Here is a 27,414-nt window from a genome sequence, read left to right as displayed (position 1 = left end):
ACACCCTCCATCATGACAACATTTTACAGAGGAACCATAGAGAGCGTTGTGTCCAGCTGCATCACAGTGTGGGGAGGAAGCTGCACGGAGAAAAACAGGAAGACACTCCAGCGTGTTGTGAACACAGCGAAGAAGATCATTGGAGTACCACTCCCCTCCCTGCAGGACATTTACACCGCACGTCTCACCCGGAAAGCACTGATGATCATCAAAGACACAAGCCACCCAGCACACAAACTGTTCAGCCTCCTGCCCTCTGGAAAGAGGTACAGGCGCCTCCGTTCCCATACCACCAGGCTTGCGAGCAGCTCGATGCACCAAGCAATCAAGATACTGAACACTCAACCCACTCTCCCTCCACTGTCAGCCTCTAGCCAGCCAGGCCACTGACAACCCCCCCATCCCCACCACCACATCTGCGACTGAACATTCCACCTGCACTAACTCAAAACATGCACACGCACACACACACACACACACACGCACACACAAGCACACTGCACTTTCTGCACTAAACCCAAACATACACACAACTCATACTCACACACACACACACACACACATACACACACACACACACACACACACACACACACACAGACGCACACCGCACTTTCTACCTGCACTAAACACACACACACACACACACACACACACACACACACACACACACACACACACACACACACACACACACACACACACACACACACACACACACACACACATACACACACACACACACACACACACACACACACTGCTGGTGTACTTGATAGACCCTTTTTAATTATTATTTTTTCTTCAAATGCTACTATTATTATGTTAGAACGTTATAAAGGACTTTTAGAAAAAAAAAGCACAACAAAATACCTCCTCTTAATGAATGTTCTCTACAAGTCTTCTGTTGTCCAGTCCTGCACTTTAAATGTCTGTATGAGCACTGTCTATGTCCATACTGTCTTATGTCCATGTATGAGTACTGTCTATGTCTATACTGTCTATGTCCTTACCTAGATTAGTCTATGTCTGCATGGGAAAGCAAGAAACGTAATTTCAAAGTACAAGAGAGTCCTTGTGCACAGCCCCTCAGCAATGCAGGTGCAGGTGTGAGGCAGGAGGAGGTGAATCAATGAAAAGTCAAGACACCGCACACTGCTTACTTTTCTTTACTTTATTTCTTCAAATTCTTTGTATGACCAGTGCATGTAACGAAATTGACAATAAAACCAACTTGACTTGACTTGACTTGACTGTTTTTGTTCCCATGTTGCGCAATCGTGAAATCTACAGTAGGTATAGTACAGCAGGTAAATTTCAGGCCTGCACAAAAATGAAAACGAAACACACACTCAATCTAGCATGTGTTTAAGGAGCCGTTCCCACATAGCTATAGATATTTTTAAAGGTGGATATTTTTTTCTCCTGTTTAGGTGGAAACGCAACATGTGACTAAAAATATAAACTCCATTGTAACAGGTGCGTTTTAGCCCACTAAATGGAGGCTAAATATGGCTGCAGCCTAGGACCCCCAAAGCCTAGATACGGCTGCAGCAACCTAGGGGGCCCTCGGTTGACCAAAGAGGGGTTGGGAGTGTGTGGGGGTCAGCATTGTGGCATGATGCAGTGTCGAAAAATGTGTCTATATATATCGTATTCTTAATTCCTTGCTCGGAATTATGACTCTGGCTATGGAATTGTGCCGAAAAATTTGCATTCAGCGGGGTCCCTCCCCAGCCCATCTACAAAATCCGGGCCTGCCCATCTGGGGTCAAAGGTTGCTGCTTTGACTCCCGACATGTCAGGTTGGTGGGGGGAGTAATTAATCAGTGCTCTCCTCCATGACTGAGTTCTGTGCCACAATGTCTACGTTTACATGAGACATTTAATTCAGAATGATCTCACTTTAATTCTGAATAAAGCTTAAACCCCATTGTAAACCTCATGTTAACATGTCACAATTCGGAATTAAATGAAAAATCAAAGTAAACTCGACGGAACTATTTCATTCTGAACTATGTATTCGGAATTAAAAATGTCATCTAAACGTAAGCCATGGGAGTTGGAGTTCGTTCCCCAGGTGGGCTTTCATGTTCACTTCCACTCCCAGGGGGATGCCCCTGTGGTATGCCAGTAGGGTCCCAGTGAAGGATGCCTCTCCCTGGGGAAGAACCCTGGACCTTAGCGGCCAGGTCACCTCCACCGCCGCTGCAGTGGTGCCTCACTTATGTAACCAGGGCACAGGTTGCTCTCACCACACAACAACTGATACACACGCACACACGCACAAGCGCACAAATGCACACACACACACACACACACACACACACACACACACACACACACACACACACACACACACACACACACACACACACACACACACACACACACACACACACACACACACACACACAGTGGTGTCACTTTAGGAAGTGATTACATAATGTGCATACACTAAAGAGTAAAATGGCTAATGTATAAATGGCTAATGCATAAATGTATAAAATGGCTAATGTATGTTTTGTGTTTTGTTTTGTGGCCTTTTCACAAAATGAGATGGTGGCTTCAATAACATTTTCCGCAGAGATAAGATAAGATGAGATAAGATAAGATAAGATAAGATAAGATAAGATAAGATAAGATAAGATAAGATAAGATAAGATAAGATAAGATAAGACAAGATAACATAAGATAAGACAAAGCTTTATTGTCTGTGTAACACATGAAACAGAAAATTGTCTTTGGTGTGTCTCATTCTCACAGACATTAGATAAGACTTGACAAAACAGGATTACATACACACAATACATGTTGAGGCTGGTCATTGTTCATCTTTTGTTGAGTAGGACTACAGCTGAGGGGATGAAGGACTTCTTATATCTGTTTTTGAGTGCTAGTGGAACACTGAAGCGTCGACAACAGCTACAGTATTTCAAGAGCTGAAGATTCTAAAATGATGCCCGTCTGCACGGCCGATGCCAAGATGCTTGTTTCTAATGGAGGTTTGTTACCCTGCCACCTGTTTCGCCTCTGTGTGTGTGTGTGTGTGTGTGTGTGTGTGTGTGTGTGTGTGTGTGTGTGTGTGTGTGTGTGTGTGTGTGTGTGTGTGTGTGTGTGTGTGTGTGTGTGTGTGTGTGTGTGTGTCCACGTGTGTGTGTCCACGTGTGTGTGTCCACGTGTGTGTGTGTGTGTGTCCACGTGTGTGTGTGTGTGTGTGTGTGTGTGTGTGTGTGTGTGTGTGTGTGTGTGTGTGTGTGTGTGTGTGTGTGTGTCCACGTGTGTGTGTGTGTGTGTGTGTGTGTGTGTGTGTGTGTGTGTGTGTGTGTGTGTGTCCACGTGTCTGTGTGTATGTGTGTGTGTGTGCGTGTGTGTGTGTGTGTGTGTGTGTGTGTGTGTGTGTGTGTCCACGTGTGTGCATGCGTGCGTGCGTGCGTGTGTGTGTGTGTGTCTGTGGTTTCAAGTTTAATCATACAGTACTGAAGTGCAGTGCAGCCTCCCCCTGGGCCAGGAGGGGGGGCGGGGGTGGTTTCCATAGGAACCCCTTGGGCTTTCTCACCTATGAGCATCGCGGCGGGAGAGAAAAAAGAAGAGTGTGAAAATGTGTTCCTTATTTTACTCGCCGAGACAGACTCTCGGGTCTGCGGGAAGGCACCTGTGTTTGTGTGTGTGTGTGTGTGTGTGTGTGTGTGTGTGTGTGTGTGTGTGTGTGTGTGTGTGTGTGTGTGTGTGTGTGTGTGTGGTGTGTGTGTGTGTGTGTGTGTGTGTGTGTGTGTGTGTGTGTGTGTGTGTGTGTGTGTGTGTGCGTGCGTGTGTGTGTGTGGGTGCATTCAACCTCGCCTCCTCCACTTGTGCTTGTGGTCTCACACTGCCTCCTGGCCCCTCATCCGTGGAGAAAGCAACAAAGTTTCCCAGCTGTCAGCCTAGCCACAGCAACTTTTGGGGGATTGTTTTTCATTCACCATCCCAATTGCAAATGAGAAAAAGACTTTACAATTGAGCTTGTGTAGGATATTGAAATATAATGCTGTTGTCAGTGATGTCATCATGACATATTACGTCCTGGTACGAGGCCACAAGCACAAGTGGAGGAAGCAAGGTTGGATATTGGAACGCACCCTGTGTGTGTGTGTGCTAGCTGATGTGTGTTGGGTCTAACTCCAACATCTCTCTGAAGGCTGCAGTAGTGGTGTGGTCGTGTGGCTGCTATCCAGTGTGTGTGCATGTCTATGTGTCTTGGTGTACTGTGTGTATTGCGCTACTATCCAATTTGCGTGCATGTCTGTGTGTCTTGGTGTGTCTTGGTGTGTCGTGCGTGCGTGCGTGCATGTGTGCGACTGCCTGTGCATGTGTGTGTGTGTGTGTGTGTGTGTGTGTGTGTGTGTGTGTGTGTGTGTGTGTGTGTGTGTGTGTGTGTGTGTGTGTGTGTGTGTGTGTGTCTGTGTGTCTGTGTGTGTCTGTGTGTGTCTGTGTGTATCTGTGTGTGTCTGTGTTTGTGTGTGTCTGAAGGGGGGATGCGGACAAAAGGGACATAGCATAAAAATGGGAAATCCACAGGTTAACAGCTAACGTACAAACCCCAACTCCGATGAAGTTGGGACGTTTGGTAAAAAGTGAATAAAATCAAAATGCTATCATTTTCAAAACATTTGGATTTATCAAATTAGAAATGAGTACATATGTCCCCCAAAACAATATTTTTCTCGGTTTTAACACTTAATATGTTGTCTTTTCACTATTCTCCATCTAATGAATAGATTGAATGTTTTGAAAATGATAGCATTTTGATTTTATTCACTGTTTACCAAACGTCCCAACTTCATCGGAGTTGGGGTTTGTAATTCCATAATTTGCTTAGCCATTTGGGGATTGCGAAAATATTCTCAAGTTCAAAAGGAGGTCCCCGCTGAAAAAAAGCAAATTATTACTAAAATAGCAAATCAGACACTATGGAATGTGCATCTTTATCAAATCTTGGAAAAGAGGAGCTTTTATTTGCATTTGTTGTGTATATCTTTGTCTTCATGTTTAAAGGCTTCTCCCCCTTTTCTTTTGTAGGTTGATGGACTGAGGTGTAGCGATTACCTAACTTGACCATTACATAACAAAATCGTTCCCACTCTTGGGAGCATGCAGATGGTTTCACCAAGTTTCCTTCGGCAAGTAGAATTGAAAGCAGAAAAAAAGAGACAAGACGAGTCATGTCATAATCATCAGGCTTTAATAATGGAATAATTTAACAAATTACATAAAAAGCCCAGTTAACATTTTCTCCTTCTCAATTTTCCACTCAGTTCGTTTGTTTCTTTTTTTTCTCCAGTGTCATTACATCTGGGTAAAGGAAGACTTCTACAGAGGTCAGCGTTTAATCAACCATCCCTTTAAGAGAAATACCTGTTGGAAAAGTGTCTGCACTCAGGCAAAAAAATTAAATTAAATTAAATAAAAAATAAAATCCATCTCCCATAACTGGGACACATTTGTTGTTGTTGTTGTTTTTTTCTCCTTTAGCTTCAATCCAGTGATTTAATGATCAGTTTATACAAAGCATTGGTAAGCACTGATCCTATAGTCTCTGTGAGGATCTTAAGTGGATATTGAAAAAAAAACACTAGCTTTACAAAAATATACTGTATGTGCTGATCTATTTCACGGTAAATAAGTGTCTATACTTTGTCTTCAAATCTAGGATCGTAGCAAGGTTTGTGAGATTAACTACAGTTGGGATATTGGTTTATGCCCGAGCCTTTTCCTCTGCATCATCATATACAATAGCTAGAGATGTGAAGGGAGCACTCAGCCAATAGGAAGTGATGTGTGATTGCGCCATGGTAACCAAATAGAGCTCAGAGTTAAAGGGGAAGGTTCAGTGCCACAGGCCTGTATGTTTCCACACATACTGTAGGGTACAGGGGGTCGGCCCATTGGTCCGACAGCCCATTAGTTCGACACGCAATAAGCCATACGGGAGCATCACACATCTACTAGCGTAGGCTAGGCTACACATTGGCACGTCTTTTCAGACAAAATGCCTTTACTGACGGTTAGAGTTAGGAATTGTTTTGGTTTGGGCATAGTTCTTACTTTTCAGTAAACTTCAAATTGAATACTTACAAACATATGAAGCTAAATAATGGTATACTGAGAGAACATGCCTTTGCCGACGGTTAGGGTTAGGAATTGTTTAGGTTCGGGCATAGTTTTAACGTGTGATCGGACTAATGGGTTGTCGGACTAATGGGCCATCGGACCAGTGGGATGTAACCGGGTACAGCACCGCATGTCTCTATGGGCATGATGTTTCCACATGTTTTCCAAATGCAAGACATCTCTACAAACTCACGTTCTTTCCTTAGTCCTCTGTCCTCCTTGTTAGCTTCAGTAAAATTTGTTTTATATTGGGTATTCGTCTAAATCCAAAAAAGTACAAATGTAGCCTAATCTGTCTAAAAACATAATAGCCTACTTGTTGTCAAAAGAACTTTGAAGTAAAGACAAATTTGATCATGTGCCACAAGGTTTCACTTGTTTTCCAGATATATCATGGTTGTAGTGTGAATATTAAATGAATGTCCAACGTAAAGCTGACTACCCAAGTTGACAACGAGGACAGAGGACAGGCGCACACACGCACACGCATACGCAGATCCACACACACACACACACACACACACACACACACACACACACACACACACACACACACACACACACACACACACACACACACACACACACACACACACACACACACACACAAAAACAATGACCATAGTACTGCTGCACCCACTTGCACTACCCCAGTCTTCCTAGAAGGCATCAGCATAAGGCAGGGGTATTCAACAAGGGCAGTTTTTCAAATTCCTCCCAGTAAAAGGGGCGAACTATACATATGTATTATGGTTGCCAAGTTGGGGGTCTGGGGGTCCTCCCCCAGACAGTTTTCCATTTCTTAGATGTAATTTCCTGCATTTTAACGTCCCGTGTCCCCTTTCAGCTCAATACGGAACCCATACTTTTATCTCTAAATTCCGCAAAACGATTCTGTATTTCAAGTGGCTTTTGGGGGGCCAGAACCAAGGCCGCATCTGGCCCCAGGGCCGCCATTTGAATAGCCCTGGCATAAGGGATAGTCTTATTGTTTCGTTCATTCTAAAAGGGATAGTCGTATTGTTCTGTTCGTTCATATCACTTTTTTCTTGATTCCCAATTCAACATCAGTGTCGTCATAGGAGATGCCTTGACCTCAGTTACTCTCATGTATTTCCATGAAGTCTCCTGTTATCCATCAGATCAGGATCCATCAGACATTCGATGTGAGCTTCGATTCAACTGCTGCGATTCAAGTTGCGATTCAACTTTCATTCTGTTTTTGTATATGTGTCTGTGTTTGTGTGCGTGCGCGCCTGCCTGCCTGCCCTCCCACGCACATGTGCATGTGCCAATGTGTCGTGTGTGAGTGTGTGTGCATGTGTGGTGTGTGCACATGTTGTGTTAGTTATTGCTTTCTTAATTATTATTGCTCATTACTGGGATTTAATTCAAGACATAATTAGTGGCTTGCAACAAACACACACACACACATCCGCATGCACACACACACACATTGGATGGTATAGCCATATAAATTACATAATGAATGAAAGTTCAATTCAGGTGGCAGAGCTGGGCTGAATAAATTGGTTTAGTATCCATATGTTGGGTTGAGAAACTCTTGAGAGAAGCAATAGGAGAAATAAAATAAAGGAGAAATAAATAGCCTGCTTTGGGCATCATGTTTGTCGGGTCAAGTAGACCCAATGCCCGAACAATGGCTCCACTATGGGTGATGGTGTTGCACTGATACCATTAAAGTAAAGACTATCTGTCTGCCCTCTGTTTTGGAAACCAGAGTATGGCCCTTAATCATTTAGCCATTAAACATGTACGACGACTCTTTAAACGTTAAAGATATACGTAGATAGCATCAGGAGAGTAGCTTTATTGGACAGTCAAGGTTCACATTCCTCTGTGATGATGTCACATAACCTAATTATTAACCCTGTGAAACCTGAACCATGAAAGCAATGAGAGAAAATTCTATTTTTTTGGAATTTGCTTCAATATTGGTCCCTTATAAGAAATGTAAAAAAAAAAATTCAAAATTTTGTTAAGGTCGCTGAGATATTTAATGCATCATATATGATGCATCAGGCTTTTAATGAATGAAAATTCCAATTTCATGACCATTGAAAAATTACTTTTAATGCATTTACAACTTTTTTTTAATTTAAAAAAGTTGTCAGACAATTTAATTTGAGGATTATCTTTAAATATTTAGTGAGATCCTGCCATTTTTTAAAGCCTATCCTTGTTTTAGCAGGACCATATTTTACATTTCCCACAGCCTGGTTGGGTAATTTTTTAAAATCTATGTAAAAACATAGCTGATCGAATGCTCAACAACCTATTTATGAGTGTAATACAGATCATTATTAATTTTTGATGTGTAATTTGAATATATGGGCCCATTACTACAATTGGACCATTTCTCCATTCACTTCAATGCATTTTTTACGAGATCATAATTTCAACATTTTGCATTGCATTTTCAAAATTGCAAGTAAAACCTGTTTCTTAAGGCAATACCTTTGTCTTGAAGTAAAACAACTTGTGTGTTTTGTTAAACGATCGTCGTGGTATGCTTTGTAAGTTTCCCTATGGAGCAAATGCATTGATGGCTGACTTCCTGCCACCGCCGGATGGTGCTTATATGTCTCATCAGTTTTAGCACGATCTCTCTGCAACACGGTGTAAAAATATAAACTCTTCCTTGCTTAATTGCACAAAGCAAGTGTTCAAATTAAAGGATGTAGAGTTATATTTCGGAAATTTGTACACAAACCTTATGCAATTTGACGAAATCTCAGCGTCTGTCAGGGAAACCGCTCCTACCCCATTTTCCTGTTTTTCGCCGAGCTGTGGTCAACTTGTTGTCGACCGCTGCTCTCTTGTGGCGGTTTCCGTGTACTGCAGGACGTTTGGAAATGACACGCAGGATGTTTTTCAGATCGATTTTTTTGTGTGTCAGCGTGGAGAGGGCTTTGAATTTGATGAGACATATATGATGCATCCGGCGCGATAGGGTTAAAGGTGCTCTAAGAAGACTGTGGGCAAAACTAGAACTGCTGTCAGACTCGAAATATTTGAAAGTGTTCCCCTCATAGCTAAGAGGTAGCAAACACCATTAAGACGTTAACAGAAACGTTTGGCTTTTTTTTGGTTTTATTCTGCCGATTCTCATTCATTCAGGTTGTTTTTGTCAAAACAGTTTAATTGTATAGGCTAGGGGTTTTATTTTAGTATTTATTTTTTGGGCATTTTAGCCTTTAGTTAGATAGGGCAGTTAAAAAGGGACAGGAAATGAGTTGGGGGAGAGAGAGACGGGGAAGGACGGGCAAATGACCCGGGCATGAATCCAACCAGGGTCGCCGGTGTTGTAGCCTAGGCCCTACCACTAGGCCAAGGGTATAGGTTTTTTATGTTAACGTTCAAATGTCATAATATGGCTGTCCTGTCACCAAAATCAATTCGAGCTGTAGGTGTTAATCTCTGGTTATGTGTCAGGGCCGCTTTTAGAGTACTTGTCAAACTGGCCTTACATATAGCAACCTTTAATAAAGAATGTGTCTTCGTGTTCGAGGACTTAAATGGCCTTCCGTAGTGCACCAACTTGCTGCAAGTATACCTGATGACTTTATTCTGTGCATAGATTCAGTGGGCAAGTCAAGCAACAGAAAAACTGAAACATTATAAGAAAAATCAACAAGGGGTGGTGGGGCTTCTCAGATATAAGTGCTCCAGTAAAAAAAAAAAACTAAGCTGCTTCCACGTTATGTGTGGGCGGCGTGTTCTGGAGGGAGGTGTTTAATTTTGTTACCAGACACCCGGCTATTGAACAAACGGGGGAGTGGAGAGGTTTCGAGGGAGGCTGGGTAGCATGTCATGTCAGACTATAACAGAGACCACCCGTTCCACTAGTAAATCGTTCGTCAATGTCATGACCAAATGTTCGTGATAGCGTAAAATAAGACACACATTTCAAATTTCACCGGAGTTCACCCAACCCCACCAGTAATCATTTCTCAATTCAGCCGATCCAGACCCTCTGTAAATTGGAAATTAGCACGAGAGGATGGTAAGACCATGCTATAGAGCAGTGTTTCCCAACCTTTTTTGTCTTGTGTACCCCCTAAGCATTTTCGTTGTGCCATGAGTACCCCCCAAGTCAAGTTCTATATCACTTTCTCTGTCCCAATGTAATTAAGCCCCATACATTTTTTTAAATTATATTTATCCAAGTACCCCCTGCAGTGTGTTTGCGTACCCCTAGTGGTACACGTACCCTTGGTTGGGAAACACTGCTATAGAGGGGAAAAAAACCTGCCTGAAAAACATTTTTTTGTGTGTTTGTAGTGTTGATCAGGCGGACTGAGTCAGGCTCTAAATTCAGATGCTAGAGTCTGGGCTGGAGGAGTGCCACTCTCCCTATAATGGCTACAGATGGCTGCCTACTCTCCTTTCAATGTCCTGCTTGTGCTTTAAATCCAATAGGGAGATAGTCAGAGATGGGATGGACTGTATAGCCTATGAATGGCGCAAGGCAAGGAGTGTCACCATGTGATCGTGCAATTATAGTGGTAGTGATCTTTAAACCGACGAGAAACCATGCAAAAGCCCTTGTGGGAGTGGACAGAAAAACAAAGTATAGCTTTTCCTAGTGTCTGGTTATGCTATAATAAAATATCATAAATCACTGAGATGATATCATACTGTTAACCTAAATGTACATGTAGCTACTGAACTATATAAATAAATGTTTATAGTACATCACACTAATTGAGAGAGGTCAGGTCATCCTCCTCACATAAAGAGTGCAAAACGTTTTACTCCACAGAGGCAGGCATACAAGTAGGCCTATACCACCTCCTCACCAGGCATACAAGGAGGCCTACCACCTCTTCAACTCCGCTAGACATTAAAAAGAATCACCAACACCTTCCGCTTCAATGTCACTGGCCACAATATAAAGACATTGTCTTCTTGAAATGTGTGAATGGTACGGTGCAACAGAGCGTATAGACATGCATGGTGAGGTGACACAAACACAAACAAGAGATGAAGTGATTCTCATGAGTTGTGAGTAACAGGCTTGGCTTTAGCGTGATGGCAGCTTGGTGGGATCCCATTCCCATCTACTCCCACACTACACAATTATATTTTATATGGTCAACACGGAGAGTCATATTTTACTCATAGTGCTGAATTATTTATCTCATAGTGCTGTTCTTTTCTCTAGGTGTAGAAATGACACTATTAAATTTGCAGAGTAGTTTACTTGGACATGAATCCCAGACAACCATGCATCATGTCTGTCATTAACTTTCCCCAGTCACCATAGGTGCAAAGTTAACCCAGTTACCATAGGTGCTAAGTTAACTTCCTTACCATAGGTGCTAAGTGAACATTAACTTCCCCTGGTTACCATAAGCGCTAAGTTAACAGTTACCATAGGTGCAAAGTTAACCCAGTTACTGTAGGTGCTAAGTTAACCGTTCACTGATACTTCAGTAAATGCTCTTAGATTTCCATTACATTACATTTAGCAGATTCCGTTCTGTCCTGTTACTGTATAATGCTGCAAGCCATTGGAGTCATAAATGATGACTTTACATTGGTTGTGTAAGACACAAATGTTTCACTGTTTAAGAGATATGAGGAAGCATTTTTTCGTAAAAAAAACAAAAAACAAAAAAAGCCTATATGCAAAACAATGTGCAAATTTAATGAAGGTAACATGTAGGATATGACCAGGTCCAGATGAATGCACAGGCTAGATATGGCTGCAGCCTAGGCCCCCCCCCGCCTGCCAGGGGGCCCCTGATCGGCCAGAATTGCAAAAATTGTGACAAGTTGTGTTGAGTCCAGTTGGAAGAGATGTTATCCTTAATTCCTATCTTGTAATTATGACACTGTCTATATGACTCTGTTGTAAAATTTGCTTTCCAGGGGGCCCCACAGCAACCTGTAGCCTAGGGGCCCCAGGGCATCTTAATCCGGCCCTGGATAGGACCCTGTGCTTTCCAGAATATATTCGTTTTGGTCCCTTCTTGATGTCGACTAAAAAAAAAAAAAAAAAAAGCTTTGTCATTTTTGTGAACATTCTGCACCTTTCCCTAATGAGATCCCGCGCTCAGTCGGCCGTGCACACACACTCGCACACGCCTCATCTCACACACACACACACACACACACACACACACACACACACACACACACACACACACACACACACACACACACACACACACACACACACACACACACACACACACACACACACACACACGCATCATCTCACACTACTCTGCTGGAGAGCAGACTTTTTGTAAAGGGGATTTTTCATGTTTCACTGATCTCAGCAGTGCAGTGTGTGTGTGTGTGTGTGTGTGTGTGTGTGTGTGTGTGTGTGTGTGTGTGTGTGTGTGTGTGTGTGTGTGTGTCTGTGTGTGTGTGTGTCTGTGTGTGTATGTGCGTGCGTGTGTGTAAGTGAGGCGCATTGCAAAAGTGACTACTTCTGTTGTGTGTATGTGTGTGCGTGCATGTACGTGTGTGTGTGTGTGTGTGTGTGTGTGTGTGTGTGTGTGTGTGTGTGTGTGTGTGTGTGTGTGTGTGTGTGCCTGTCTTTTTGTGTATCCAGCATTTCCCGATTCCCAAAACCTTAAGCTTACTAAATTTGCTAGTCATTTTGTGCTAGTTATTTGAACTGATTTTTTTCCTATTTTACAAAAAAAGACCTATTTGTATGATTTTAAAAAAATACTAATGCACACGAAACATAACTTATCTATGTGGTGTATTTACATGGTTGAGAGATGTTACTTATAAGTGTCAAACGAACCCTCTCAAAACAAAACTATACCTTCATGGAAAAAAATAACAAAGGAGATTTTCAAGTTTTCCTTGCAGGATTAAAAGTGTCCCTCCTCCTGGCCACCTCGTCCTGTCTCATCATAATGTGCTGTACCAGGGGTGGGGAACCTATGTCTCAAGGGCCACTTACGGCCCATGAGGCTGTCTTACCGGGCGAATAGACTGGCTGCAACGAGATTCAAGCGACAGGGAATCGCTTCTGTGCAGCAAGAGCGATACAAGTGATTGAAGCGACTAGAGTATGTCCGTTAAAAGCACAGCGCAAGCATTCCAACATTCCCATTGGCTGTGGTTACTGACCTCTATACAGTCATTGGCTGTGTCTGTTTGTCGCCGAACCGCGTCATAACTCATTTCCATAACATTCCCAGGAGCTCAACTACAAACTGTCGCTCTTGGCGCGCAAATCACCTCTAGTCTACAGAATCACTTTTGTCGCGCAACTCAGTACAAAGTCAATTTTCTCCGTCGCTCGCCTCGCCCATGTCGCAGCCAGTCTATTTGTGCGGTTATCCGGCCCCTGACATGTGCTGTACCTATGGCCCATGAGGTTGTCTTATCCGGGTCCCTGACATAATTGTAGTGTTATGCAGTATGCATATGAAATATGACATGTTTTGTAAAGAAATGTTAGACATTACATTTTGCAATACAATTAAGTTATATTTTCAGGGGACCTACTGAAGGTGGGGTCTGTTGCAAAGGGTGCCGCCTTCAATATAGGCCTAAAGTGCAGGGGGAAATCCTGGTCTGTGTTAATAGTAGCCTACTGCTCTTGGAGGACGCCTCAAATGAAAAAGGTTTCCCACCCCTGTGCTGTACGTATTCTCTCCTGGCCACCGTGCCCCAGGGCTGGGATAGGGGAGAAATAGGACCCGGGCACTTTTGGCTTAAAGGCCCCCCTTCCCTCATAATAAGCGGTGGAGATTTGTCTCACCAGTGGGCCCCTTTTTTCAGAAATGTAAAAAAAAAAATCAATCTGAAAATAGGGGTCCATGAGGGTGCGGTACCCACCGGGAAATGCCCTCTATGCCAGATGGCCAGTCCAGCCCTTCCTTACCCTGCCCCATACTCTCTCTGCTTCCTCTGAAACTCTCTCCCAGCTCATCACCTCAGCAGTGGAGCATTGGCTCACAGCCTGTCTGTTCCCATCTTAGCTCTATGGCACTTTGCATTGTTCTGCATTTTGAGTTTCGATGTTTACAACTCTGGGGGACAAACACAGACACAGACAGGCTCTGGCTGGATGGATTACTTTGCGTGACTTTGCGTTACTTTGCGTCTGTGTGGGGGTTGCAGCGGTCATATTTCCAACTGGCGGCGGATGGTGGTTGTTACAGCCATAGTTCATATCTCCAACTTGCGGTGGATTGAGGGTTACAACAGCGGTCATATCTCCGACTCACGGCGGTACGATCTCTGTTCATGAGGCCGCGGCGTCTGCAAGCGGCTGGTTCGGTCGGGACTTAGGTTGGGCGGCAGTGCGCGCTCTCCAGCCCCACCACCGCCACCACCACCGCCACCCGCCTCGTCCTCCTCTTCCTCCCGACTAAGGAAGGCCAGCTCGTTCTCGTAGCAGAAGGCGTTGGCGTTGGCCGGCACCTGCAGGAACTTGCTCTCCGCCATGTCCTTGGCGCTGCAGCGAGGCGTGCTGGGCACATCGTAGGTCTTGTGGAAGTGCGAGTAGTCCACCTTGTAGAGGTTCTTCTCCTCGAAGAGCACGGGCTCGAAGCGGTGGCCCCACAGGATCTCGCTGGCCAGGTAGGAGCTGCGCGCCTGCGCCGTCATGGCCGTGGCCTCCACCATGCCCTCCAGGATCACCACGATCTCGAAGTCGGCCGTCTCCAGGTCCTGCTGGGCGATGCCGTAGAGCGGGCTGGTCTCGTCGATCTCGTGCAGGATGGTGAGCGGCGACACCAGGAAGATGCGGTCCAGGCCCTTGTCGAAGCCCACGTTGATGTCCAGCTGGTCGAGGGGGATGTACTCACCCTCCTCTGTGACGCGCGGCTTGATGAGCTGCGCCCGCACGTGTGCCTCCACGATGTGGCTCTTGCGCAGGTTGCCCACGCGCCACATGAGGCACAGCTTGCCGTCGCGCATGGCTATGACGGCGTTGTGCGAGAATAGCAGTGTCTGGGCTCGCTTCTTGGGCCGCGCCATCTTGGCCATGATGGCGCCGATCATGAAGCAGTCGATGATGCTGCCCACGATGCTCTGGAACACTACCATGAAGACGGCCACGGGACACTCCTCTGTGAAAGATAGACACAAAAAGCCCTAAGCCTTATTTCCATTGTGGTCCTTAAATGGTAGGAAGCATGGGAATATGGCAGCATTCTTACATACTGTACATAAGGGGTCCCAAACCTTTCTGGGTCTGAGGGCTGTTGAGGGCTACTTCTAGGCTACCAAGGTCTACTTGTTTGATCCTCTACATGTCCAAAATCCTCTACATGTCTTGACATCATTCCCAAATCACACTATGATTGAGTGATAATTTGCTTATAGGTTATAAAGAAATAATCTTATATTCAAATAACGAAAAACATGAACTGTGACTAAAATCTTGTAGTCGGCACTGTTTACAAACATCCTTGGTAGGCACATGTGTGTGTGTGTGTGTGTGTGTGTGTGTGTGTGTGTGTGTGTGTGTGTGTGTGTGTGTGTGTGTGTGTGTGTGTGTGTGTGTGTGTGTGTGTGCTTGCCTAATACACTTACCTGTACTTTACTGTGACATTGTAAGAATGTTCAACCCCTATCATACTCTGTACACTGCCTACTGCTACATACTATACTATATCATATATGTATCCATCAACACTTGTTGTCTACCTTAACTGACAGAGTATGTTTTTCTGCATGGGTCTATCCCAACTCACAGAATGTCTTTTTGCACAATTACCTTTCTACATTTATTATCTCTATTATTTTATTTTATTTTCCCCACCCTGATGACTATTCCTGTGTTTATTTTTGTCTTGAAATGTCCATGTGGGCTTTTGTGTATTTGTGTATTTATGTAAGCTACTGGATACCTGAATTTCCCCCTGGGGATCAATGAAGTTACTCTACTCTACTCTACTCTACTCTACATCAGAAGGTCCTGAAGGGCTACCTGGCATCTGCAGGCACACGTTGGTGAGGCCTGCTGTACATACATACATACATACATACCCGTCACGCAGCGGAAGCCATAGCCAATGGAGGTCTGGGTCTCAATGGAGAAGAGGAACGCCGCCACAAAGCCGTTGACCTGTGTTACGAAGGGAGAGGTCAGGGAGAGGTCAGTAGTACATTTATATAAGACACAACACAACCACATGGCTCATCTCATTCCGCCCCAGGTGAGGGGAAAAGCATTGGTTTGGTCTGAGATCGTCCATATACAGTACACTCTCAGAAATAAAAGTTCAGAACTCATGGCTGTGGCAGTACCTTCAAGGGGAGTACCATTGTGTCGCTTAATTGATACCCCAAAAAAGAGGTGCGTTTCTTGCAATGTCGACCAATGTGCATCTGTCACCTCTTTTTTGAGGTACCACCCAAGCGACACAATGTTACTCCACTTGAGGGTACTGCCACAGCGAGGAGTTCTGTACCTTTATTTCTGAGAGTGTAAGCACAGGTGGATGAGAACAATGGATGTCGATGGTCACGTCTGAAGTCACATGGTGAGAGCCTGTGAGTGAAAGGCCTATGTGACCTCCTATAGACTAAACCTGGGAAAGAGTTCTGGGGGAAGACCGTGGTCACGGAAGAATTGGACCTACTTCTATTCGTCTGAATGAACCAGGCAGGGACGTGCACAGGAATTTCAAAGGGCAGTTGCTCTAACCTGAAGAAAGGGCAACCACCCCCGCCCCCCCCAAAAAAAAAAACCATCAACAATGAGCGGCCATCAGAAATTTTTAAGAAACTGCATCATGGGTATTATTATTTTTAGTAGTAGTAGTAGAAGTAGTATATTATTGTCATAATTATTAATATTATTTTATTGTATAGTATCTTGAATGCGTACCATATGATATAACATGCTAGTTTTTAAACATAGGCCTACCTATTAATCATATCAGAGATGATCAGCCTTATGCCCACCTGCCCTAAATGTCTCCTGATCCACATTTCCTCATGTGTGGTATGTGGCTGCCCCTAAATTAAATGAAATTATGAGAAAAAGCCTTGATAGTTTTTAAACCTGTAACTTATCAGTCACAGAGATGATCAGTCTTATGCCTACCTGCCCTATGTGCAGAGGTCTGTGGCTCAGAGTCATCCTCATCTTAAATGAAATGAAATGATGAGTAAATTAATAGGCTAAATATGAGGATGCTTAATCAATTAACCCACTGTCATCTTTATAATCCTTGTAGCAGCCAAAGTAGACTTTAAGTTATAATAAATAGAAATAGTTTAAAAATGGTTAAAAAGATCATTTCATTTGAATTTGAAATTTCATTAATAGGCATATTCCATGATTAAAATGATGAATATTATATAGGAAAGCTAAAACAATAAGAATTCACAGGTTTAGGTCATTTGTTGGGTCTTTTGTAGCCTATATTAAAAAATGTGTACTGTCGCTTTAAGAATCGACGAGCCGGCTTTCATTTCAGATCGCAAAGAACCGTGGCGTGGGAGCGACCAGTTCTTATCTGTTGCTCTGAAGCTCCGAGCTTCTCGCAGACTTTATAACCTTTTATTTTCATTACAGATATTTTAGTTAGTTCATGCACATTTCGTAGGCCTATGTCTTGAGAAGAACAGTAAACGTCAGTTATCATGTGGAGTGGATTTATTTCAATTACATGGACATTGACAGTGGAAACAGTATATTTCGGTCGGAGAATATATCAGCGTAAGAAAAAGCACTTTCCTAGCGGTCTCACCAAGATCAAACCTCTACAATCCTGAAAAAGATTCTCTGCCTCACCTGCACCTGTTCATTTTTTTTCGCAGCCAACTCTGCAGAGATGTGCTTCCTTTAGCTAGCCTACCCCCTTAAGTTCTCTCTTGCTTGATAAAACGACATGTCATCTGCATGTTTCTTAGTTGGGTTAGCCTTCCACAAAACAACCTGAGCCATGTAAAACGTTGACAATGACTGCAAGCTAGCTGGCTGTCGTTTTTCCCCAATATCTGAACGTGGCACATCGGCTGTCAGATTATTTAGGATCACTAAACGTCCTAAACTCGAAATCGGCTTTAAGAGGCATTAATTGTGATCATGTAGTGTAATACGGTGTAGTCTGCTATGTTTCCAGCTCACCTCAGGCCGCCAGGACAGTCGCTCTACTCCCACGATATCTTCGACATATTTTGCGTCTCTGCCCTGGTCGCATGCGTGCTTGCTCCCCCCTCCCTCCCATGTAGAGCTGCGCGTGCCCCCCGCAACGCTCATGCTGCCCCTCCCTTTGCCTATCTCTCGAGGTGCAGGTGAATCTGAATTTGAAAACTTAATTTAGGAAGCTTCAATCAAAAATACGAATTGCAAAGCAAATCAGTTGAAACATGAAATCTTAGCCTATTTTTCCGAGGCATATCTACAGCTGGCTGTCGGGTTTTTTTGCTACCTAAACGTGGCGCTGGCTGGGTGTATGATAACTAAAAGTTCTAAACTCAACATTGTAATAGAGAGGTTGATTGTGAGCATATTTTGTACCCTAATATGTAAACTGTGTGTAGGGCTAGCCGACACCCAGGCATCTTCAAACTCTTCCATGTCTCTTAGGCTATAGACGCTCAAGCGCCTGTCGCGTGCCTTCTCCCTCCCCACCGGAGTTGTTGCGTAGGCCTAGAACTACCTCACATCGCTCGTGCCCATTCTCGACGGGTCTGATGAATTTGTATGACTGACTTAAGTCTTTATTGTACAAAACTTAAAAAAATATGAATTATAAAGAAATCAAATGATATTGAAATATGAAATTATAATTGCCAAATTATTTTCCCCTCCCTTGGAAGGGCAATATCAGCCAATGTGGGCAAAAGGGCCGTTGCTCGGGCACCGTGGGCAACTATGCTGTGCACGTGCCTGGAACCAGGACTGGACTGGCCATCTGGTATAGTGGGCATTTCACGGTGGGCCCCACACCCTTGTGGGCCCATATTTTCAGAAATGTAAAATAAATAAATAATTGGAATGAAAAATGCGTTGCTTGTGGTGACCGGCAAGAAGCCATGGCTGGGGCAAGCCGCTCCGCATGAGTAAATGCTAAATGCTAAATAATGTTAAATTAGCTAATGCTAACCTTTCCTTGGGGCCACACTACAGGTAAAACAACAGTAGCATCTCACATACCCACTGTGAAGTTATTACACCACACGTACTGTAGCCCCTTAATGCACGCCGTACCATCTGAGGCACACTGTAATTGTCAATTAAAGGTTAATTGCCATAGTGCTACTCTACTATGGCATAGCACAGGGACTTTAGTAATGCACTACGACTCGGTCATTGCCAATCTGGTCACGGCTTAACCCATTGATACTGGATGTTGCGTACAGTAGCAGCCTTGCCCCTGGAGCTGCATGACGCAACATTCATGAGATTTCAGATTTTATATTAAAAATGTTGTTATGTTAAAGCTGAATGAACATGTTCTAAGCGAAGAGGACGGGCTTAGCTTTTAAATAAAATTGATTTCTTGTTTTTATGCGTTTCAGATATTTAGATGTTTATAAAAAATGGCTTAGGCTGCGCATTCACCACCCGTTTTTGCAGGTGTTTTAGGCATGAATGGGTTAATTACGCATGTATGGTGACGATAGGTTGAGCCGCGTAATACCTGCAGCACACACGGCGTGAAGTTGTCGTCTCCCGCCGGGTTGTCCAGATCACCGTGGAAGAGCGCGATGGCCCAGAAGGCCAATCCGAACGCCAGCCAGCTCACCACGAACACCAGCGTGAAAACCACCAGCATGTAGCGCCACCGGATGTCCACGCAGGTGGTGAAGATGTCGGCCAGGTAGCGCTGGCCCTTGTCGTCCATGTTGGTGAACTGCACGTTGCACTGGCCGTTCTTCTTCACGAAGCGGTTGCGGCTTTTCCGCCGCGTGTGGATCTTGCCGTTGCCGAAGCCGTTCATGCCGCCCAGCCCGCCGCCGTGCATGGTGGTCAGGCGTAGGCCGTCCTCCTCCGACGACACGATGCTGTAGCGGCTGATATGCCCCACACTCATTCTGAAGTCTCTTTGTTTTCTTTATTCTTCCTTTCTCTCTCTCTCTCTTTCTCTCTCTCTCTCTCTCTCTCTCTCTCTCTCTCTCTCTCTCTCTCTCTCTCTTTCTCTCTCTATTTCTCTCTCTCTCTCTCAAGCACTCACAGTGATGATCTCTTTTAATCTCTCAGTGAAGCTCTCAGGCTCTCCAGCTATTTTCACTGTCACCTCAAACAGCAGTCTCTTTCTTCGCGAAAAAGTCACCAACACAAAGGAATGTCAGTCACTCAGTTTTTTTCCCTTTTTAGTTTTATCTTGTCTTGTTTGTCTTTTGTCTTGTTTCACTCTCTCTCTCTCTCTCTCTCAGAGTTCACATTCCCTCTGTGTTTGAGTTGAGGAGCAGCTGCTTTTGATGCTGTCAGGGTGGTATGATGCTGCTGTGAACCCCCCACACCACCACCATCTTCACTCCTCCATGCCAGCTCCGTGTGGAGGAAGGGGGGCTCTCAGAAGAGGAGTGGGGGGGCGGGGGTGGGGGGTGGATGTTGTCTGTGCCGGGATCCTGTGGAGAGACCAAGACCACCATTAGACCAGATATTTTGAGACAAGGCAATGGGTTCTAAAGATCCTATATGCGGCCTGTGCTTGTGGCCTCGTGTTTCACTGACATTCTGCCTCCGTGGAGAAAACCATTGAGTTTTTACGCTGTCAGCTTAGCCACAACAACTTTTGGGACTATTCTTCATTCACCATCCCGATTGCAAATGATAAAAATTACATTAGAATTTCACTTTTGGGAGATACTCCTCTACCCTACTTAAAAGAACCAAAAAAACCTAACTAACCTTTCCTTGCATCTGCACTTGTTGTTCCTATGCATTTCCTTTGCACTTTGTATATGTATTAATGTTGGCTATGATTATGCCCTCTTTTGAAAGTCGCTTTGGTTATAAAGCGTCTGCCAAATGCAATGTAATGTAATGTCTGTCATCATCACGAGACCACAAGCAGGCAAGTGGAGGATGGGAGTTAGGATATTTGAAATACCCATTAAGCAGTGATGGAGAACCTGGACTCAGAAGCTTAAATCCAGTGCCACATGTTCCAGAAGACCTGGTTTTACCTGCCCATTCGCCCTAAATATTTCTGTCAGTGACGTTTCAGCAGTAGCACACGTCAAGGCGGCGCAACGGCAGCCAGTGCCACTGTTGTATGGACTTTTCTTTGTTTGTTTGTTCTGGCGGACTATCTAAGGAGCATATTTATTGCAGCATATCAACCACCAATTAGCAATTCATTTATGGCCACAATGCCGTTACTCCAAAAAAATGTCTTTTACCAATTTGGACAGGTGAAACCAGGTTTTTTTTTAATGTGGCACTGGATTGTAGCTTCTGCATCCAGGCTGCCCATCACCATTAGACCAGACATCTTGAGACAGGCCATTAGGCAAGCATGAGTGATTTCATTGATCAACATTCTCCACCTGCTAGCACTGAAGGATCTCAGAAGGAAGTCTTTTCCGTGTGTTTTCAAAAAGGCATCAATCAGGTCATGAGAAAAGAGAAGACACTGTTGCAAAAAACAATTCAATTTGGGATATTCGATTTTATTTACTGCATACTGTACAAGTATGTGCATTTGTGTGTGTGCTGTGCCTGCATGTGTGTGCTCGCAAGGTGCATGGCTGGGCGTGTTAAATCTCCTGGTCTTGTTGTTTGGGGAGACTGGCTGCATAATTGATGATGGACTCACTGGCTTCTACAGAGCGGAGGAACAAAACAAGAGTGTAACGGCTATCGGGTGGCAGGCAAACACACCCATACACTACACACCCGTACAGTACACTACACACCCGTCACACTCACATACAGGCACACACACACACACGTATGAAGACCATGAAGGCCACACACTCCCTTCTGACACCACGTGTTCATATAAAGACCTTCAAGTCCACACTCCCATCCCACACACATGTTCATATCCATACTTGGTGCAGAGGGTCTCAAAGAGTGTTCATGGCAATACAGGTCAAAGATTGTTGTTCATTGCAGTAACAGGACAAGCTTCATAAAATGCAGTGTGTCGAATGCTGTGTGTGTCCATATTCATATGTCTGCCCATGTACCTGCCTTGCAGAGTTTCAGATTCCTGGGCGTGCACATTAGCCAGGACCTGTCATGGATCTCCAACACCTCTGCAATAGCTAAAAAGGGATCCCAAAGGCTATATTTCTTGCGGAAAGGCCCAGCTACTACGAGATCTGCTCACTAATTTCTACAGGTCTACGATTGAATCAATGATTACAGCATTACATCTTGGTACACCAGCTGCACACACTACAACAAGAAGATGCTACAGCGCATTATTAAAACAGCAGAGAGAATCATTGGTTGCCAACTACCCACACTTGAGGAGATCCACCATACACGCTGCACAAACAGAGCATTAAACATCCTTAAAGATCACACACACCCTGGTCACAGGCTCTTCACCATGCTACCATCTGGCAGGCGCTTTAGGACTCTGCGTGCCCACACTACGAGAATGAAGGACAATTTCTATCCTACTGCCATCAGACTTTTGAACTCAATACATCACCTGTCTCCCCTCAATACTTCAGGACTCTCTGTTCTGTGAGATGCATATGGACTTTACCATAAAATCTGGTGCAATTGGTGTGTGTGTGTGTGTGTATGTGTGTGCGTGTGGACATGTGAATACTTGATTGTATATTTTATAGCTTAATTTATTTATTTTCTTATTATTCGTTATGCTGTTAATATATCTTTAATTTTGTGGGCATCTGTGGGTTGCTTCCGAACATAATTTCATTATATTTATATAGTGACAATAACTCACTACTCTAACCATGTCTGCTTGTCTGTCTGCCTGACTATCTGCCTGCATGCATCCCTGCTCGTCTGCCTGCCTGCCTGCTACCCGTCTGCCTGCCTACATGTGTATCTGTCTGCCCATCTGCCTGCCTGTCTGTCTGTCTGCCTGCCTGCCAGCCTGCCTGTCTGTCTCCCTGCCTGCCTGCCTGTCTGCCTGCCATGTCATGATTGAGAACACCTAGTGTCTATGTCATCAGTGCTGGGAAAAGGCAGCCGGCTCTCATGAACTAGGAGTACATCAGAGGGCCCAGAGGGAGAGGAGAGGGTCGAGGGTAGATTGGTGGAGGGAGAGGGGGGGAGGAATAGGGGGAAGATAGATTGGTGGAGGGAGAGGAGGGGATAAAGAGGAAGAGGAGGAGGAAGAAGAGGAGGAAGAGGGGGAGAAAGGGGAAGAGGAGGAGGAGGAAGAGGAGGAGGAAGAAGAGGAGGAGGAGGAGGAGGAAGAAGAGGAGGAGGAAGAAGAAGAAGAGGAGTAGGAGGAGGAGGAGGAAGCTCTGAGGGAGGGAAAAGTCTAAAAAAGACCAATGGAAACAAAAAAGGGATGGGAAAAGATGAAAAAAGAACCACCACCGTAATGTCCACGTCATGCTGTGTGTGTGTGCACGTGCGCGTGCTTGTGCTTGCATGGATGTTCGCATGCACATGTGCAGTTGTATGACTGTGTGTGTGATTCTGGATGTGTGTGGGTGTGTGTGTGTACGTGCGTGCGTGTGCATGTGTGTGTGTGCATGTGTGCGTGGATCTGTGCTGTGTGTCTGTGTGTTCTTGTGTGTTCGTGTGTGTGTGTGCTCCCATGTGCATGAGTGTGTGTGTTAGGGGTTACAGGCCTGCCCTAAAAACTATGACATGTGCCATGGCTCTCATCTCACCATTTGTCTGACCTCCTTCGCATGGAACTCAACTGCCACATTATTAATCACAACAACAACCAGTCAACCCTACTGCTATACCCTCCTGAGGCCACGAACATGCACTGTAAAATTTGCCATGTTAACTCAACACATACTATAAGGGGCAGACAGCAGGCGTTGAAAGAGCTAAAACGCTGCAGAGTCCTGCCTGGAAAGCACTGATCATTGGCAATGAATGCGGCAAGCGATTCAACCTGAGACCAACTTACCCAAGCTTGCGTTTAGAAAAATGTTAACATTCTATTGACAGTTGCACCCACCGAGCTCATTACATATTTTTCGCTGAGGTTCAACTTCTCTTTTAACGCTTATGCTGCTTCTGCCGCTTGCTTTTCCATACAAAGTCAATTACTTCCGCTGCTTTCCAGGTCTTCAATAACTGCTGTTTGTCCATACAGTTAGAGAGAAGATATTCTGAGGTGTATTTGGTCCTAGACTACTCCCTGAGAGTAAAATTTATTTTTTTTACTGTGTGTGTACCGAGAGAGAGAGAGAGAGAGAGAGAGAGAGAGAGAGAGAGAGAGAGAGAGAGAGAGAGAGAGAGAGAGAGAGAGAGAGAGAGAGAGAGATATTGTGAATTCACTATATGAAAGGGCACAATGCTAAAAGGCTGTCAACAACATTTAAAGGAAGAAACAACACACTCCGGTGTCAAGATAAGACTGCTTGAGACTGACTGTGTGTCTACAATCAAATATTTAAACTACCAGGCAACAAGGTCAACAACAAGGGTTTTAGCGGCCAGTGTCAGAGGTTAAGCAACTTCTTTTCAGTGTTGCAACTTCTTTTTCCAGGCCCTGCTTCGGACTGGTAGCCTGACAGGCCAAAACATTCACCATCACTTTGTAATTCACGAATGGTCTGATTTTGCTTCTCTGGGGAAGGTTTCCAGTCGACCATCAGTCTGACAAGTCAGAGTTTTAAAAACTCGTACACATTACCATGCAAACACACCAGAAGAGACAAAAGGTACTGGACTTCATAGCAAGAGCGTCACGAGTGACAAAAGCGACAGAGAATGGCCGTTAAAGCAGAACGCAAGCATTCCAACATTTCAATTGGCTGCGGCGGTTCTCAAAGAGACACACCACAGCTCATTAGCATAATATTCCAAGTTCAACTACAAACAGTAGCGCTGGGCTATCAGTCTGGACCTTTAGCTCATATGAATCGTGCTGTACCTCCCGTGCCCCAAACTGGAGCGTTGACTGGTTGGTTGCAGATTCGAGCCCCGAGTATAGCACAGATCACCTCAGTTGCATGTATGCAGCTTAGTCAGACTATTGGCTTGCCACTCTCCATTTTGCACCCACTCTGCCTGGAAGCTACCAAATTACCAAAGACCACAACTTGCGCGCCACAATTTAAGAACTGTGTGTTCTTGTCAGCAGGATATAGACTATTTTGTTGGCCATTTTGCTGAGTTAGTAGCCTACACACTTACTTTAAAAACCTACAAGTTAGGACGTCTGCAGACTGGAGTATGACATACAGTACATCATTCAATATTTTGATTTCTTACAGTGCAGGTATACTTGAATTTACTTGAACTTGTACTTCCTACAGAGTTTTGTACCTTTTTTGCTTATTCTGTAACAATTATTTCTGAAAGTGTACATAATATACTAAGTGTCTCCAGAGTAAGCAATATTGTTCATCAGGTGAGGAAGAGGAAAGGACAGAACAATACAACACTCAGAAGAAGAAGAGAGGAGAGGAGAGGAAGGGAGAGGAAAGGAGAGGATGAAAGGTGAAGAGAGGAGAGGAGATGAGAGGAGAGGAGAGGAGAGGATGAAAGGTGAAGAGAGGAGAGGAGATGAGAGGAGAGGAGAGGGACGGCGAGGAGGAAAGGAGAGGGGAGGGGAGGAGAGAAGAAATGATCGGAGGAGAGAAGAGAAAATCGGAAGATAGAAGAGAGGAGAAGAGAGAAGATTGGAGGAGAGGAGAAGAGGGGGCTGTGGAGGAGAGAAGAGAAGAGTAAAGGAGATGAGAGGAGGAGCGAGGAGAGGAGAGGAGGAGCGAGGAGAGGGGAAACCTGCTGGTATGGTGAACTGAGGTAGCCTTCAATTTTTAATCATCTTGTCGGTGGCAGTTTCGGTCGTTTAATCCGATGCACTGTTTGTTATTTAAATGATGCATACCAGTGTTGATGTCCCTGCCTGGTTTAAAAATTAACCAATACAAAATCAATCAATCTCTGTCTCAGTGCCTGCTCCCCTGGTGCTCACACTGCCTTACACAGATAGGTATGCTTGCCCTGTCTTGTGCAGATACGGTACGCCCGCCCTGTGCTGCAGATACGGTATGCCTGCCCTCTGCAGACACACCTGCCCTCTTCAGATACAGTATGCCGGATACGATATGATACGATATGCTACACCTGCCCTGTGCAGTATGCCTGCCCTGTGCAGATACGATACGCCTACCCTGTGCATTTGTCTCGGTCTACCTGTCTGTCCCTCTCTTCCAACTCTCTCTGCCTGATGCCTCTGCCCATGACTCTGTTTGTAAAAAAAAAAACGCTAACATAACTTCAAATCTTATGAAATTGTATATAACCTAATAAACCCAAGACATATGAGTGAACACTTGTGCGTCTGCATGTGGACCATGTATGTACCACCTGTGTGTCTGTGCAGACTAAGCCCATGGTATAACTATAGTCATGTCTATAGAGACTACCTGAGCTTGATATGTACTGTCGTGTCTATAGCATGTATACAGCATCTCCATAGCATCTCCATAGCATCATGTGTAGTCTCAAGTGTCACCTGAATACTTGAAGTGAAAGTAAGCCTCAGTACACCTCTACTACCCCCCCCCCCATCCCTTACTACCTCATCATGAACCTTCCCCGCACACACACACACACACACAGACACACACACACACACACACACACACACACACACACACACACACACAGAGAGAGAGAGAGAGAGAGAGAGAGAGAGAGAGAGAGAGAGAGAGAGAGAGAGAGAGAGAGAGAGAGAGAACAACCCTGACCGTCCCCTGAGTCTCCAGGCTGATGACATCAGGACAGACGACAACAGGGAGGGTTCGGAGTGTCCCAGACCATGAGACCAGAGACTGGAGACTGCAGGCCGGGGGTGGCGGTGGGGGGTGGGTGGCTCAATTATCTCTCACCAGGAGTCAAGGCAACCTGATCTGGTCTGGTCAACAACCGCCGAAAGGGATTTTCTCTCAATGGTCTATACATGCGGGTATCTCTCAGTCTTGACTTGTCATAACTTGCAGCAGCCTGTTTGTTTGTTCCATGGTTTCTCTCCATCTCCCTCTGCACACCAGTGCAATTTGCAGAGTTAATTCAACACTAACCAGGGGAGCATTTCTCGAAACCAAAGTTGCTTACTACATTAGCTACTTGGTTTCCCATTGGCAACTACCGAAGTTGCTAACCGCAAACAACTACGCTTTCTAGAAATGCACCACACAGTAGTACCAATTTCGTTGACA

The 27,414-nt window shown here is 44.7% G+C and overlaps 1 protein-coding gene across 2 annotated transcripts; it reads right to left on the bottom strand.

The window, feature by feature from the left end:
* Window positions 1-14,361: 14,361 nt before the first annotated feature.
* Window positions 14,362-20,174, bottom strand: kcnj12a (potassium inwardly rectifying channel subfamily J member 12a). Of its 2 annotated transcripts, XM_063221240.1 has the most exons (4): window positions 19,758-20,174; window positions 16,147-16,225; window positions 14,496-15,224; window positions 14,362-14,462 (listed from the first exon to the last, which is right to left on the bottom strand). In XM_063221240.1, exons 1-4 carry the CDS (start codon window positions 20,148-20,150, stop codon window positions 14,362-14,364), a joined length of 1,302 nt encoding a protein of 433 aa, XP_063077310.1. In that variant the 5' UTR covers window positions 20,151-20,174. The 2 variants fall into 2 exon arrangements, with proteins under 2 accessions (XP_063077310.1, XP_063077309.1); XM_063221239.1 differs by having other exon boundaries at window positions 14,362-15,224.
* Between the last annotated feature and the right edge of the window lie 7,240 nt (window positions 20,175-27,414).

Source organism: Engraulis encrasicolus, chromosome 17 (assembly GCF_034702125.1).
Source record: "Engraulis encrasicolus isolate BLACKSEA-1 chromosome 17, IST_EnEncr_1.0, whole genome shotgun sequence".
Lineage (NCBI taxonomy): Eukaryota > Metazoa > Chordata > Actinopteri > Clupeiformes > Engraulidae > Engraulis > Engraulis encrasicolus.
This window is presented reverse-complemented; position numbering and strand designations above follow the sequence as displayed.

Coding starts and splice junctions, on each gene's coding strand:
- kcnj12a (XM_063221239.1), bottom strand. CDS start 20,150: ATGAGTGTGGGGCATATCAGCCGCTACAGCATCGTGTCGTCGGAGGAG. Junction 16,226..19,757: donor TCACGCCGTGTGTGCTGCAG/GTATTACGCGGC, acceptor TTCGTAACACAG/GTCAACGGCTTTGTGGCGGC. Junction 15,225..16,146: donor TGGCTTCCGCTGCGTGACGG/GTATGTATGTAT, acceptor TATCTTTCACAG/AGGAGTGTCCCGTGGCCGTC.